Genomic DNA, 14,509 nt, shown 5'->3' with positions numbered 1-14,509 from the left:
AGGACACCGTGTTCTGGTGTGGGAAGGGTGCTGGGTTTGGTGTGGGAAGGACGCCCTGTTCTCGTGTGAAAGGACACTGGGTTTGGTGTGGGAAGGGCACTGGGTTTGGGGAAGGACACCCTGTTGTGGCGTGGAAGGGCGCTGGGTGTTGTGGTGTGGAAGGACACTGGGTTTGGTGTGGAAGGACACCCCGCTGTGGCGTGGAAGGACACTGGGTTTGGTGTGGAAGGACACTGGGTTTGGGGTGGGAAGGACACTGGGTTTGGAGTGGAAGGACACCGGTGTTGTGATGTGGAAGGACACCCTGTTGTGGCGTGGAAGGACACTGGGTGTTGTGGCGTGGAAGGACACTGGGTTTGGTGTGGAAGGACACCGGTGTTGTGGCGTGGAAGGACACTGGGTTTGGAGTGGAAGGACACTGGGTTTGGTGTGGAAGGACACTGGGTTTGGTGTGGAAGGACACCGGTGTTGTGGTGTGGAAGGACACTGGGTTTGGAGTGGAAGGACACTGGGTTTGGTGTGGAAGGACACTGGGTTTGGTGTGGAAGGACACCGGTGTTGTGGTGTGGAAGGACACTGGGTTTGGAGTGGAAGGACACTGGGTTTGGAGTGGAAGGACACTGGGTTTGGGGTGGGAAGGACACTGGGTTTGCTGTGGAAGGACACCGGTGTTGTGGCATGGAAGGACACCCCGTTGTGGCGTGGAAGGACACTGGGTTTGGGGTGGGAAGGGCACTAGTGTTGTGGTGTGGAAGGACACTGGGTTTGGTGTGGAAGGACACTGGGTTTGCTGTGGAAGGACACCCCGTTGTGGCGTGGAAGGACACCCCGTTGTGGCGTGGAAGGACACTGGGTTTGGAGTGGAAGGACACCCCGTTGTGGCGTGGAAGGACACCCCTTTGTGGCGTGGAAGGACACTGGGTTTGGAGTGGAAGGACACTGGTGTTGTGGTGTGGAAGGACACTGGGTTTGGAGTGGAAGGACACCGGTGTTGTGGCATGGAAGGACACCCGTTGTGGCGTGGAAGGACACCCCTTTGTGGCGTGGAAGGGCGCTGGGTGCCGCGGGACAATGCTGGGATTCAGCAGACTGGGGGTAATGCAGCGCGAGCGGGGCTGCGAGAGGCCCTGAATAGGCCAGGCTGTGCTGGAGAAGAATGAGGGGTAGGCAGAAGGCAAGCTAGTGTTTCATGGTCATCTTATGTTACACTTCAGCCTTTCAAAGAGTGTCTGGGGCTGCTTGAATGAACCTCTCTTGCACTGCGAATGCGGGAGCCCAGAGACAAAGGGGACTCTTGTCACTCGCAGGCCCCTTTGGGGAATAAAAGCCATTGTCACATGAACAGGGGCAGTCTGGCAGGCTGTGCATGCTTCAGTGCCCCATGATATCGCTAAGTCTCAGCAGAAATCACATTCAGGGCCCTGTCAGCTTTGATTAGCGGGGTCTCATGACTTAATGTGCTGCGATATTTCATGTCTAAGGGTGGCGGCTGTCTTTCTGAGGGATGAATGCCCTCTATTGTCCACTGAGTTATTTTATTTACATTTTTTAAACAGCTTATAAAGGTAAAAAGATAGCTGTGCTTAAAAAAAAAAAATCAAATTCCTTTGCTTCTGGATCAGCAGTGAGTGCTGCTCGGGTCAGATACAGTGAAACTTGTTTTCACAGTCAGCATCAAAGTTCTCGTCTTGTTTAACAGCTTTATAGTAAATTCTGAACAGGTGGCAGTGGAGCTGGGTTTAGGAAGGAAACAATAAATAATCTTTTTAGCCTCTGACAAGCAGAAATATTCCTGGGCCTGAGAGACCTCCCACTCCAGCCTCTGTGTCAGTGATTCGCAGAGTTGCTCTCCCCTTCATCACTTTGGTTCTTAAAAAAGAATACTGGATGAAGCCAGTAGTGTTTTATTTTTAACAGGATTTTCAGTTGCTGTCTGTTCAGATTTCTCTGTTTTCAAAAGCAGAGTATATTTTTTCATCTAATGTTTTATCCATCAATTTCTAGAAATAATGAAGGCTTGTATGTTAAATGTGGTTCATGTTTGCTCTTTCAATTAAGATAATGTGGGTTATCTGGTAGAGATCAGTTAAAATTTGTCATAAAATATGTTGGAATACCCAGAGAAAAAGTTGTGTAGACAGAGAATTGCAGGTTTTGGTCAGCAATACTGCTACAGACATAATAGAAAGGGTGATTGACCAGAGTTAAACTTAAAGGAGCACAAATACTCAGAAGTGTAAAATGCCCATCATGACCTTCAGTTTCAGTGCAGGGATTTTGTGAACAGAGTCAGGGGTGTTAGTGTTTGTAGCCTTACTTCATCCATGGTGCTGGACTACACACGGTGTATCTCTGCAGATCTGTCAGTAGAGATCAGTGTTAGCATTGATTGAGCACATTAATGGATAATCAGATTTTTGTTTTCCTCACTCTGGCTCTTTCTGAGCTGTTCTCAGGCCAGGGAAAAAGTCTCTGATATTGCTTCTTATCTCCATTCACCGCCTTAATTATACAAGGCATGTTCAGCTCTTGCTATATTTTAAAGTGTGTTCATTTGTATTTCCTTTTTTCTTTTAAATTAAGAATCATATTGGCTCAGAAGCCCAAGGAAAATGTTACAGCAGTTGTTTTACCCATAAAGTTGATGATGTTTCAGTATCCACCCCTGTTTCCTCTGAACATACCCTGCTGCTGTAGTGGCACGTGCCCTCCCGTGATGCCCCTCTGCAGCAGAGGGAGCCAGCCCAGGCCCAGGGGCCACTGCTGCCCTTCCCAGCCTCCAGAGCCACCTGTGCCCTGGGCTGGGCCTGGGGAATGCTGGGCAAGGAGCTTCAGCATTGGTGGGAGTTATAAATGAAATGGCAGATTTCTGCTCCTACTGCCAGAATTTCTGGGCTCTGGGACAGCCGTGGGGATGTGCAGCAGATCCAGCTGTGCAGAGTCTGGGTCTGGTGAGGTGGGCAATGCTCAGAGAATGAGCAGAGCAGTTAAACCTGAGGCACACAAAGCAGAGAGGTCAGGCTTCAGTTCCCTCTTCCCCTCACCTGTGCACATTCCAACCTGGACTTGTACTTCTCTCCCTCTACCTCACATTCTTTGGCTGGGAATAACCTGTCACTGCTCCGTGTTGATGGTCTCACTCTTCCCTGGCCTCCTGAGTGTGGACCTGAGAAATGTTGTGTTTCCCTGGTTTCTGCAGACCTTCCCACAGCCAGCTGTGGATGAAGTGCCCTTTGAGCAGGAAGCAATCAACCATCGAACCTGATGTCATCCACTTGAAGTGATGCACTCTGAGAGCTCAGCAAAGCTGATTAGCCTCAAGTTTGAAATGAGTGATTCCAAAACACAAAACAGATGTGCCCCATGATTAATACCTGGTGTGCCTTTTACTCAATTATTTCTGCCATTATCCAGGCTTTGATCACTGTGATTTTCTTGGAGTTGACATTGGTTCCTCCTCTGCAAAGTCTCCTTCTGTTGTTTTGTTTATTCTTTGGGTTTTCAGAAATTCCCTCACCGTGTGTTCAGAAATAGTGCACTCAGGCACAGCCATGTCTGTGTTTGTGCTGTCCCAATCACTTGCAGCAGAGCCAAGAGCAGGAGTCATCAGCAACCACTGGTGTCTGTCCTGCCTCAGCACTCCAAGCAGTTCTCCTGCACGAGGCAATTCCTCTGCTGCAAACCCCACCGTGGGAAAACTGCAGAAATTGTCAGTGCAGACACCACCCAAGTGCACATGCCCTTGCAGATAAGATCTTGTGTGGCTTCCTGCACCTCATACTGTACGTGGAAAGAATAGTCATTTTTCGATGAGACAGAGCCAGCTGCATTCAAAACAAGCCAAGAGGAGCAGGTATTGGTGCAGGGTGTCTGTGCTCCAGAGCACTCCCCACTTTCCCATACTCGTGGCTTGCATTTGCGTGACTGCGGGAGTGTTCTGGTGCTCGTGGCTGGGCCTGAACATGTCAGGTTTAGGAAACTTCCCCCATCCTTTGGTCAGTGCACCTACACCTGGGTTAGGTGGAATTCAGTGTAGTGTTGCCCAACTTTCAATTCTGCCCCAGACTTAAGCAGCCATCTGCTGTATTTTAAGGATTTCTCATTGGGTTACAAAACTATTAGAAAATGTCCAGATGGGATTTTTGCATTCACCATCATTAAGTCAAACAATGGCCCAAAGCTCCCCAAGGATGAGGAGACTCAGGAGCTTGGATGGGAGTTGGATCAGGCAATGGCCATCAGCTTTTCTCCTGCACTAAGCAGTGCCTGCAGTGCATTCATCACATCCTGCTCCCAGGCACACTTGGGGCTTCAAGGCAAGAGAGGGACCAGCCTCCCCCAGGTTTGTTTCATCTGTGGGAGTTTAGTACAGGTTGAACATTGGTATGTGCTGCAGTAATGAGAAAATGCAGTAATTATTGCTGTTATTAGATTATTCTAGAAACTCTAGGTGGATGAAGCATATTTTTGTGCAAAGGCTCCTTGTCCCACCAACCATGACAATAATTTTCTCTTTGGGGTTTGAGGGAGTGTGTAGACCCTGACAGGTGTCAATATCTCAGCATTCCCCAGAGGTTCCCCATGTTCCTGCATCCTGCCTTGGGTTTTGGCCCTTGCTGACCAGCTGGTGAAGCCGGGGGGTTCCTGCTGTTCCCTGCTGATCCAGCCCGAGGATCTGCAGCTGGATGCCCGGGATTGCCAGATTCCAGCTGCCCTGGCTCGCCTTCCAGCCCGGCACTGCAGATGGGCAATGCTGGCTCTGGGTGGGGAGGGGGTTTCTCGCCCCTTCAGTTACAGCCCGCTCGGCCTCATTAAAGTGTTTGTTTTCCGAGTCAAATGAGCCTGCGAATGAGGTGTTGCTTTGCTGGAGATCTTATCGGCTGTAAACAGACTATTAAAAATAGGGTCCTTTTACACAAAACTTGTTTGTGGAGTGAAACAATTCAAAACACGATAATAACAAAACAAAATCTTAAAATAGCTCGGAGTTGAGACCACAGACACAGCTGCCAAGCACTTTCATCTTTATTACAGTTACTCATATCTCTTCTCTTACTATTCCCATTGTAAACAGGCTGATGTTATCTCTGCTGGCCTCCTGCTCAGCCCAGCCCCTGGAGCTGCACCCTGATCCAGCCTGGTGCCTGTTTCTAGGGCCCAGCTGATGCTTCTCCTTCCATGTGTAGCTTCAGGCATGGACCGGGGAGCTGCCCTGCTCCCGGAGCGCTCCGAGCTGCGCGAGGCTCTGCCAGCAGCACCATGGCTCTGCCTGCTCCATTACCTGCTGCAGCTGGAGGATGTTAAATTGCTGTTAAAAACCAGCTTATGGGCCAGGCTGCCCAGAGCAATGGAGTCATCGTCCCTGCACAGTCCAAAACAATGTGTGGATGCGGCACCCAGGGCTGTGGTGTGGCAGTGAATGCTGTGGTGGTGCTGGGTTGATGGTTGGGTTTGGTGATCTCAGAGGTCTTCTCCAACCGTGCAGACTCCATGAATCCCTGTGGGATTGGAGCTCCTCTGTCCTCCAGGCCTGCTGTGGGGGAGCTGTGTCTGCCAGCCCTGTGCAGGGAAGGGAGGGCTCCCCACACTCTGGACAAATGAACATCTGTTGTTCTACACCCTTGGGGACAGGGAGGAATATCCAGACAGGGAAAGAGGAAAACCCAACCTGACACCACACATGTTCATCTGATTAAGTCACCTGTACAGCTAGTAGAGCTGGAGATAAACCTCTGCCATGTAGATAACAGTGCTGCAATTAGGTTAATCTGAACATTAAAAAGCCATTAGGGAGCTGTTGGATGCTGCAGTTAAAACTAAGGCTAGAATAGGAGGTACTAATGAGATCAAATGATGAAACAAGGCCTGGAGAGTTGCAAATATTTTCTTCTCTTTTTTTTACTTTGGAGACCCAAACCCCTATTCACATCCACATCAGAAATAGCAACCTTCAACCTGAGAATAATCACTCAGCTTGAACATTATGTTGTTAAACTGATAATGTGAGAGGAAAGAAGCAGTTCTTTGCCTTTGACTTGTGGAATAGTTATAAAGTCTGGAGTTGGAGAGGTTTGGTTGAGGTTTAGCTGAGCTAAGCAATGCTCCTGTGTATTTCTGTTCAGTCTCTGAGTTAATGGTGATTCCTCTTTTTGTCACTTAAAATTCTTTTCTTGATTTCTCTTTTGAAGATGAAGCCTGGACTTCCAATTAAGCAGTGTTAAAAAAACCAAACCACCCAAACTTCCCCAAAACCAAACCTAAAACAAAACAAACAGAAAAAACTGTTTTCCCACTTCTAAGTGGGGCAGTAGGATAGAGCAGCTGAACTTCCATGGCATATGTTGGTTCTCTGCTTTTGCACACTCAGTCTGTGATGCAGTGGGTGAAATACAGGCACGAATTCCCCAGAAAGGAACATAATCCACTGCTGCTGCTGTGAGCAGGGATGAGCTGTGAGGAGTCTGGTGCTTGTGTGGCCTTGCAGGACATGTGCTGCCAGTGAAGAAGTGAATTCAGGCGGCACTTGAGTGATCACAGGAAATTTATTTCAAGGCAGGTGCCTGCCCTCACTTGGGTTATTCTGTCTTTTTTCCAGAAAAGTGTCATGCAGGTGACATGTAATGGTGGGGTTCTCTTTCTCTGGGGAAATACACACTTGGTAGTGCATTTTGTTTATGTGTTACAGGGACAAACATTTTAGCAGGGCCTGGAGTGGTAGGAAAAGAGGTGATGGTTTTAAACTAATAGAGAGGAGATTTAGATTAGATATAAGAGATTTTTTTACAGTGAGGGTGGTGAGGCCCTGGCACAGGTTGCCTAGAGAAGCTGTGGCTGCCCCATCCCTGGAAACATTTCAAGTCAGGCCAGACAGCAGCTCTGAGCAACCTGATCCAGCTGAAGATGTCCCTGCTCACTACAGGGGGGTTACAACTAGGTTGCCTGTTAAAGGCCCCTTCCAACCCAAACCAATTTACTATTCTATATTCCAACAAATAGCACAGTTCTAACGTGTGTCCATTTTGACAAATCTGTCATTTTCCTGGTGTTTTTCTCAAATCAAAATCAATCCCCAAGAGCAAGGAAACCTATGGAAGAGAAGAGCATTTCCTCCAAGCCCTACCACACTGGTTTTATCCTGATCTGAATCAATAGGTGTTTGTGAGCACAGTGGACTCCGTCCCATCGCTGGTCAGTTCTGCACACATGCTCTGCCAGGATCACAGATGTCTTTTCAGCACTGCTCACAGCCCTTTGGGAAGATGCAGCCTGACTTGGCAGAGGTGTTGGAAGGACACTCCATGTCCAACCTCCTCATTCCTGGTTCCCTCTTCAGCGCTAACACCCAGAGGTGCTCCAAGGCTCCTTGCCCTGATTGCCCCAGTTACTGGCACAGGGCACTATATTAAAGCTGCCCATTAAGTGCTTATTCTGTATTTGGCATCCAGGTGTTCTCACACACTACAGAAATGAGACACTCTCACCTCCTGTGAATCCTAATCCATGCCTGTGCCTCCCAAGCAGTGCACAGTTAGAGCTTCATCCATTCCTGTGGTCCCCCACTGGGATGGGACAGGCCATGGCTCAACCAGCTCTTCTGAGCTTGAGTTCCTGCAGGTCATCCCAGCAGGTTCTAGAAGATCCTGATTTGGAGGCAGTTTGTGAACGTGGCAAGTCTTGGCTTACAAAGATTCAGAGATCCCATGAAAGGGAAAAATACAATTCTTCCCATCTTGCTGCCTGTGGTGACCCTGGTGCTTTCAGGGCTGTGGAATGACTCAGGAAATAGAGAAACTGTAACCTTTTGATTTCAGGGTGTTTAAAATCTTGAGTTGCTTTCACAAAATGCAGATGTTTTACAAAACTTCAGAGGCAGAGCGAGACTGATCAGGGTGGCTCAGAAAGGTATGGTGGGTCAGGTGTTTTTACCATGGCATTGATAGGAAATATCTATCCCAGCTGGTTTTGTCCAAGCTCTTCACTTGCTTTCTGCCCAGCAACCTGATCTTTAATTTTTGTTCCAGAGGCTGTTGCTACTCAGGATATGCAGCTCTGCCAGGAGTGTTCTTGTGCTTTTGTGGAATGAATGTGGCCAAATGTTTGCAGGATTTGTGCTTGACAACATTACAGAAATAATTAATACATTAAAAATGTGTACAACAGCATTTTCATTTCACTTTGGAATAATGCCCATTTATCCACCCTAGGGTTCTTATAAATACACCATTTTTTTCATGTTTTCTAGGCAGCCATACTGAGTATTAAGCTGAAATTACAGCCAGATCAAGATGTAGAGAAGGTGAGTCATTTTCTCTGCAGGCTCCTCTGTCATCAGATCCACCTTTTGTTAGCAGGAGATCCATCAGGGCCCTCCAAGTCCTGCTGCCTTTCACCTGAGGCTTTACTCCATTCCCAAGAAGTCCCTGTTGTGTTGTTGATGTACCTTTACATGAAGGTTAGGCACAGAGTGTTTTATTAGTCCCCATTACACTTCTGACCTGGTTTTTCTGGCTGCAGCCCCTCTGTAACAAATCCTGGCTGTGCTCATCACTGAGGCAGAGATCAGTACTCTGCTGCACTGAAGCTTTGCTCATATTTGTGTTACAAATGTCACAGAACTCCTGCAGGCAGCACTGGTGGCTTGGGCAGGGTTGGGACTCACTCTCATGCTCCATGGGGATCAAAGGCAGGGCATGGTGCTTTAACATAATTCCTTCTCCTAGATGTGTACCCCACTACTGCTCCAGGATAAAGCCAACTTGGTGGAAGAATACGTGGCAGAATATCCCGAGCTCCAGAGGAAGCTCTTGCAGACCCTGGACACGTGGTGTGAGCCCAGCTTCAATATCAGAGACATCGTAAGGTAGAAACACTTGTCTTTCTGAACAGCTGGGGCCAATGTGCTGCCAGAGCACTGTGTGTCTGTCTCCTGGCTGTCTGTCTGTGGTCAGAGCAGTGTGTTTGTCCCCTGGCTGGTTGGCTGTGGTCAGAGCAGTGTGTCTGTCCCCTGGCTGGCTGGCTGTGATCATGTCCCAGCATAAGGGAGTGGAACATATTGACTCTTTGGCTGAAAAGGAGAAAATTCTGGTGGCTGTGTCAGAGCCTTCTCCAATGGCCCAGACTGTAGAACAGAGGAATCCTTGCTATTGACAGATGCTCCATTCCTGCCAAGATGAAACCTGTGCAGGACACCCCAGCAGCAGAGCAGTATCAAAGCTTCCCGAGGAGGTTGGAGCAATCAGCCTCTTGTGCTGTGCTGCAGACAAGGGCGACTTTCAGTATCGGTTGTACAGGTTTGGCAGGAAGATAACACTGTGATGAAGTGGCAGAAAAACAAGAGATGCAAGTGGTTAACCTTCCTCTGCACATCAACTCATGGTGTGTGTTTTCACTTCTGAATTGCCTCTCACTCGAATAACTCCTGTCACTCAGAGCCAGCAGCACTGTCAGAGTCCCAGTGTAGCTGCAATAGTTGCTGACAGCTCTGAAAAAACATGAAAAGGAGTTGCTCACTTTCTTTAAAATGAGCCTCTGGACTTGCTTCAAGGGGTTGACTGAAATTTGTGTAGTTGTGCTGTTGGCTTTTCACTGTATCTTGGGAAAGGGAGGGGCCTGTCCTTCTCAACATCCCACAAACCCCAATCCCTCTGCTGTTAAATGTCTGCTATTTGGGAAGCATCCTTTAGATGATGCCACAGATGTGTCTCTCTGGTGTTGTTACAGACCATATCAAGGCCTGTCCAAGTACAAACCTGAAAAATTTAACCGCAGAGTGCTCAGTAAGCTCATCTTCAGGCTCCTGGAGAGATTCGGCGTTGACTCAGGTATGGGATATTACAACATACTGTGGAGTTATCTCAGTAATAAAGAACAAAGTCAATTTGTCTTCTTCCATGTTCATCAAGGAATCTTTGCTGTCATTTATCCTGGGGAATTTCAGGGTTTAATTAATGACATTGTAAAAACAAAGCTGGCAAGTTATGGGAATTATCACTTTGTGCTGTCAAAGAATGAAGTGCTGGTGACTAATAGACTGCTTCTGCCATGATCTGAAATAAATCCTGACCTCAGCATGGCTCTGCATAAACACACCATGGTCAGCTCTGAGTTACGACTCCATTCCTCTCACAGAAGAGGCAAGTCATTATTCACTGGGGATCTGTTTTCTTGAGCTGTGGGTGTGTCAGCTGGGAGGAGATAACCCTTGGGAAGCAGGAGCCTCACAGCCCTTTGTATTCTTTGCATAAACTAGGGTTCGTGGGGGGAATTTTAAGGCTCTTGCAACCTTGAAAGAGAAGTGGCACATTTTCCATCACTTCACCAGCAGCTTCACCAGCAGGTCTCTAACAAAATCTGCTTTGCTTTGGTTCTTAGTGGGCACTGTTGATTTTTCCTTCTCTTTGGGGCCTTGCACCAGACCCTTTAAGGTGCACCGTTAGCTTTTACCCTGCAGAGGTTCCCATCATCAACCCAAGGTATGCAATTCTCTTTTCTTGGACTGAAAAGGGTTTTCTCACCACAAACTGTGGGCTTGCTACGCCTCTCAGCAACACTTTTGTGTATTAATCTTCCCATCTTCAGACTGGTGTTCAAGATAAACTTTTCAAACCCTCACTGGAAGAGAAGTGAATATATTTAAACCCAGCATGTTCATGTGAAAGCTGAGACATATGGGAATGATTTATTTAGAAATTAAAAGCTTCCCAGGAGTTCATTAGTTTTCAGTAGTTTTCCCTCCTTGACAGTGTTGGGCATTCAGTTGGCTGTGTTGTCTTTGATGATCTGCAAAGAGAAAAGAGTTGTTCCTCTTTCCATATGAAAGCTCCACCAAGGGCATGATATAATGGTAGAGGTGAAATGATGTAGCTGTTCACATGCAAAATCCTGTTAAATAATAATTAAAGAAAAGAAAAATCTAGAAGAGGAGCATGTGTTGGGCTCAGGTGCACTGCATGGGATGCAGCGTGCTTTGACCTAATGATGCTTTCCAGATGTTGTAGCTGCTGATAGTTGCCAGATTTTCTGGTCCTCTACAGCCATTCACAGGTGAGGAGATTCCTTGGGGTAAATACAGATCCCATTCCTTCCAGACAAATGTCCTTCCAGATAAATGTCCTTCCAGCCCTGTCTCCCATGCAAACTGCAGTGTGCAGTGCAGTGCAGGGCAAGGCCTTGCTCAAGAGGGCTGCCCACCTCTGCTGGTGTGAGAGGGGATGTGGGCACCTGGTTTGGACTTCAGCCAAAGCCAGTGCTGGGTGACTCCCACGGTTCCATACAGGACAGTAGGTGTTTATTTTTTACATTGTACCATGAGCAGGAATTCCCACATTGCTAAACTGTGGCTGTCAGGCTCCTTTGAAGTGCTTTGGAAGGGGAAGAATACCTGCAGAGGAATCGCTGCCTTAGTGCTGGTGTGCTGGAACTGAACTGGGAAATGCTAGCAGCTGGAATAATGTGCCTTTCTTTGTCTTCCCATCTCCCCCTCCCTTTTGCTGAATTTCTGGGTGTTCTTCCTCCATTCTTCAGTAAAAGCAAGTCTGACTGGGAGGGAAAATTACAGAAAAAGTAAGCAGCCACTGCAAAGCATACAGATAAAAGAAACCCTCATTTGTCTTGTTCTGAGCAGTTCCCCCAGATGCTGGTGGTGAAGCAGAGCTCACACTTGTCACCTCACCTGGGCTTGTCTGATGCTGTGGCTGCTTTCAGTCTCTTCCTCCCTGTGACTCCCACTTGCTGTGAGAGCCTGAGAGCAGCAGCAGGGAGGGAAGTGGCTTTGATGAGAAGGGCTGGAGGAGGATGGGGTTTCTGGGTATGAGAAGGCAAACGTGTGTGTGACTCAGTTCTTGCAGTTCCAAATCGACTTGGAGATTTCACTGCTTGAGCTCACTCTTGCCCACTCACAGTAAATCACACTGACTGCCAAACACAGCTGAGGTGTCCATCAGCAACTGAGAGCGCTCCTGGGAACTGCCAGCCCTAAATTTCAGAGCCAGATAGGAGGTGGCCCAATTAAAAAAAGATCTCACACCTCAGGGGGGGAAAAAAAAATAAAGCTGTCCTCTTAGATTAGTCTTCCTGTTCTTTTTCAGAGCTGTATGTCAGTATTCCTGTTAAGTCTCAAAGAGGGCGTGGGAAGTGAGCCGAGTCCCAAAGGTGTCCCAATAAACTGTGTGTGCATTTCATTTAATTACCCTTATTGGGGGAGGAAGGAGCTGGGCAGAAGTGGTGTGTGATTGAGGAAACTGAGGTTTATAGAGTCTTTCCTCACACCTGGGTCAGTGTGCTCCAGCTTAACGAGCCTGTCGCTTTTCCAAGCTAATTACTTAATAGTCTTTGGAGACCCTGTGAGATCGACTTTACAAATTGCAAGTTTCAGTGAAAACAGATCTCAGAGGTGAGGGAACAGCCGTGTCCTAGGGTTGGCACGGTGGAGTCTGTTCTCTGCTGTGCCTTGGCACAGCCAGGACACAGAGCTCAGTGATGTTTTTCGTTGACAATTCCCAAATCTGAGGTAGAAAGGATCCTGCTCGAAGAAGTGTAACAGCCTCATCTGTTGGGTTTAGTGCCTCCGTGCCAATGAGGGAGATCCAAGTGGAGGGACAGAGGGAAAGAGGGGTACCCAAGAGCCCCGGTACCGGGGGGGCTGTGCTGGGACAGTGACAGACAAACAGCCCCGGTTCTGAGCGCTGTGAGCGAGTGTTTGCCGCGGGCTTCCCGAGGTTTTCTAACATGACCCAGGAGGAATCTTTCCGTCGCTCGAGCACCCAGTTGTCCGTTTGGTTTAACGTGGGATTTCCGTCCGTGTGACCGCCCCCGCCCGGCCCCGCGCTGCCGGCAGCGCCGCGCTGCGGGGCAGCAGAGGGCAGGAGAGGGCTGTGCACGGCCACATCTGCACAGGTGAGCCACAGCTGGCCGCACATCTGCACAGGTGAGCTACAGATGGCTCTGCATGGTCACATCTGCACAGGTGAGCCACAGCTGGCTGCACATCTGCACAGGTGAGCTACAGATGGCTCTGCACGGCCACATCTGCACAGGTGAGCCACAGCTGGCCGCACATACTCAGGGCTCGAAGAGCTGCCAGCCCATGTCTAGGCAGTCACCAGTGAGAGCCCCAGCTGAGGCCTGGGAGCCCTCACCAGGCAGAAGATGCTCTGTTAGAAACAAGGGAATGACTTGTACAACTTGACAGGAATGCCTTTGGAGGGAGGGCAGGAGGTTATTCCCATTTTTTGCTCTTGACTTCCATGGTGATTTTCCTCCAGAGTGTTTTATCTCAGGTGTTAAATACCAGCACAGCTCTCCATTCTGTTGTCTCTCTTAACAAGTTACCCTTCACCCTCATGTTTTTCATAGAATCCCAGACTGGTTTGGTTGGAAGGGACAATAAAGCCCATCCAGTGCCACCCCTGCCATGAGCAGGGACACCTCCCACCATCCCAGGCTGCTCCCAGCCCTGTCCAGCCTGGCCTTGGGCACTGCCAGGGATCCAGGGGCAGCCCCAGCTGCTCTGGGCACCCTGTGCCAGGGCCTGCCCACCCTGCCAGGGAACAATTCCTGATTCCCAATATCCCATCCATCCCTGCCCTCTGGCAGTGAGAGCCATTCCCTGTGTCCTGTCCCTCCATCCCTTGTCCCCAGTCCCTCTCCAGCTCTCCTGGTGCCCCTTCAGGCCCTGGCAGGGGCTCTGAGCTCTCCCTGGAGCTTCTCCTCTCCAGATGAGCACCCCCAGCTCTCCCAGCCTGGCTCCAGAGCAGAGGGGCTCCAGCCCTGGAGCAGCTCCAGGGCCTCCTCTGGACCCATTCCAGCGGGAGCTGGGCCCCAGGGCTGGGGCAGCTCTGCAGGTAGGGTCTCCCCAGAGCACAGGAGCAGAATCCCCCCCTTCCCTGCTCCCCACACTGGGGATCTGCCCAGGGCAGGGGGTTCAGAGCTGCGGCAGGTCCAGCTCTGAACCACAGCACCCCCAGGCCCTTCTCCCAGGGCTGCTCTCGGTCTGTTCTCTGTCCAACCTCTCTATATGTTTTTGAGTCATCCTTCTCTGTTTTTTTGTAATAAAATATAGAAGCCCAGTTCAAACTCAGTTCCTTTGCTCCATCAGAATAAAATATATCACCAGCACCTTTAAACGTGTTTCCAGTCCATCCACGTTCTTCTGTCTTTTCCACAAACATCCAACTCCCCCAGTTCTGCCAGAGCCTGTGCTTTGGATATTTCCTTTAGAAGCTCAAAGAAAAAGCTGTTCAGTGGATCTTTTGGGGGTCCTGGAGGGGTCATGTCATGGCTCTTTCTAAAGAGCTTTGAAAACTTTAAGTTAGGTGGTGGTGTTACTAATTTTTACATTGATCTTGAATTCTTTAGAGAGTGTTCCTTTCCATGAGCTGATGATTTTTCCTCCAGATATTGGGACAATATCCAGAGGAAAGATCACCATATTTACTGGTGCAATATCCTTGCATGATAATTGCAGTGATTTCCTCAGATGCTTTGAGGGGAAGGATTTGTTGCCACACTG

The 14,509-nt window shown here is 48.9% G+C and overlaps 1 protein-coding gene across 5 annotated transcripts in view; it reads left to right on the top strand.

Annotated features, from left to right (window-relative positions):
- The window catches only part of EXD3 (exonuclease 3'-5' domain containing 3), a 253,050-nt gene that overhangs the window by 81,804 nt on the left and 156,737 nt on the right, over positions 1-14,509 (top strand). For all 5 annotated transcript variants that reach the window (XM_084219682.1, XM_084219681.1, XM_084219679.1 and 2 more), the window contains exons 7-9: positions 8,243-8,296; positions 8,721-8,860; positions 9,721-9,821. In XM_084219682.1, coding sequence (XP_084075808.1) covers positions 8,243-8,296; positions 8,721-8,860; positions 9,721-9,821 — 295 coding nt within the window. The remainder of the gene's footprint in view (positions 1-8,242; positions 8,297-8,720; positions 8,861-9,720; positions 9,822-14,509) is intronic.

This window comes from Fringilla coelebs (genome assembly GCF_963513975.1).
Source record: "Fringilla coelebs genome assembly, chromosome: 21".
NCBI classification, from domain to species: Eukaryota; Metazoa; Chordata; class Aves; order Passeriformes; family Fringillidae; genus Fringilla; species Fringilla coelebs.
The sequence above is the reverse complement of the archived record's forward strand: the minus strand, read 5'-3'. Positions and strand labels throughout refer to the sequence as shown.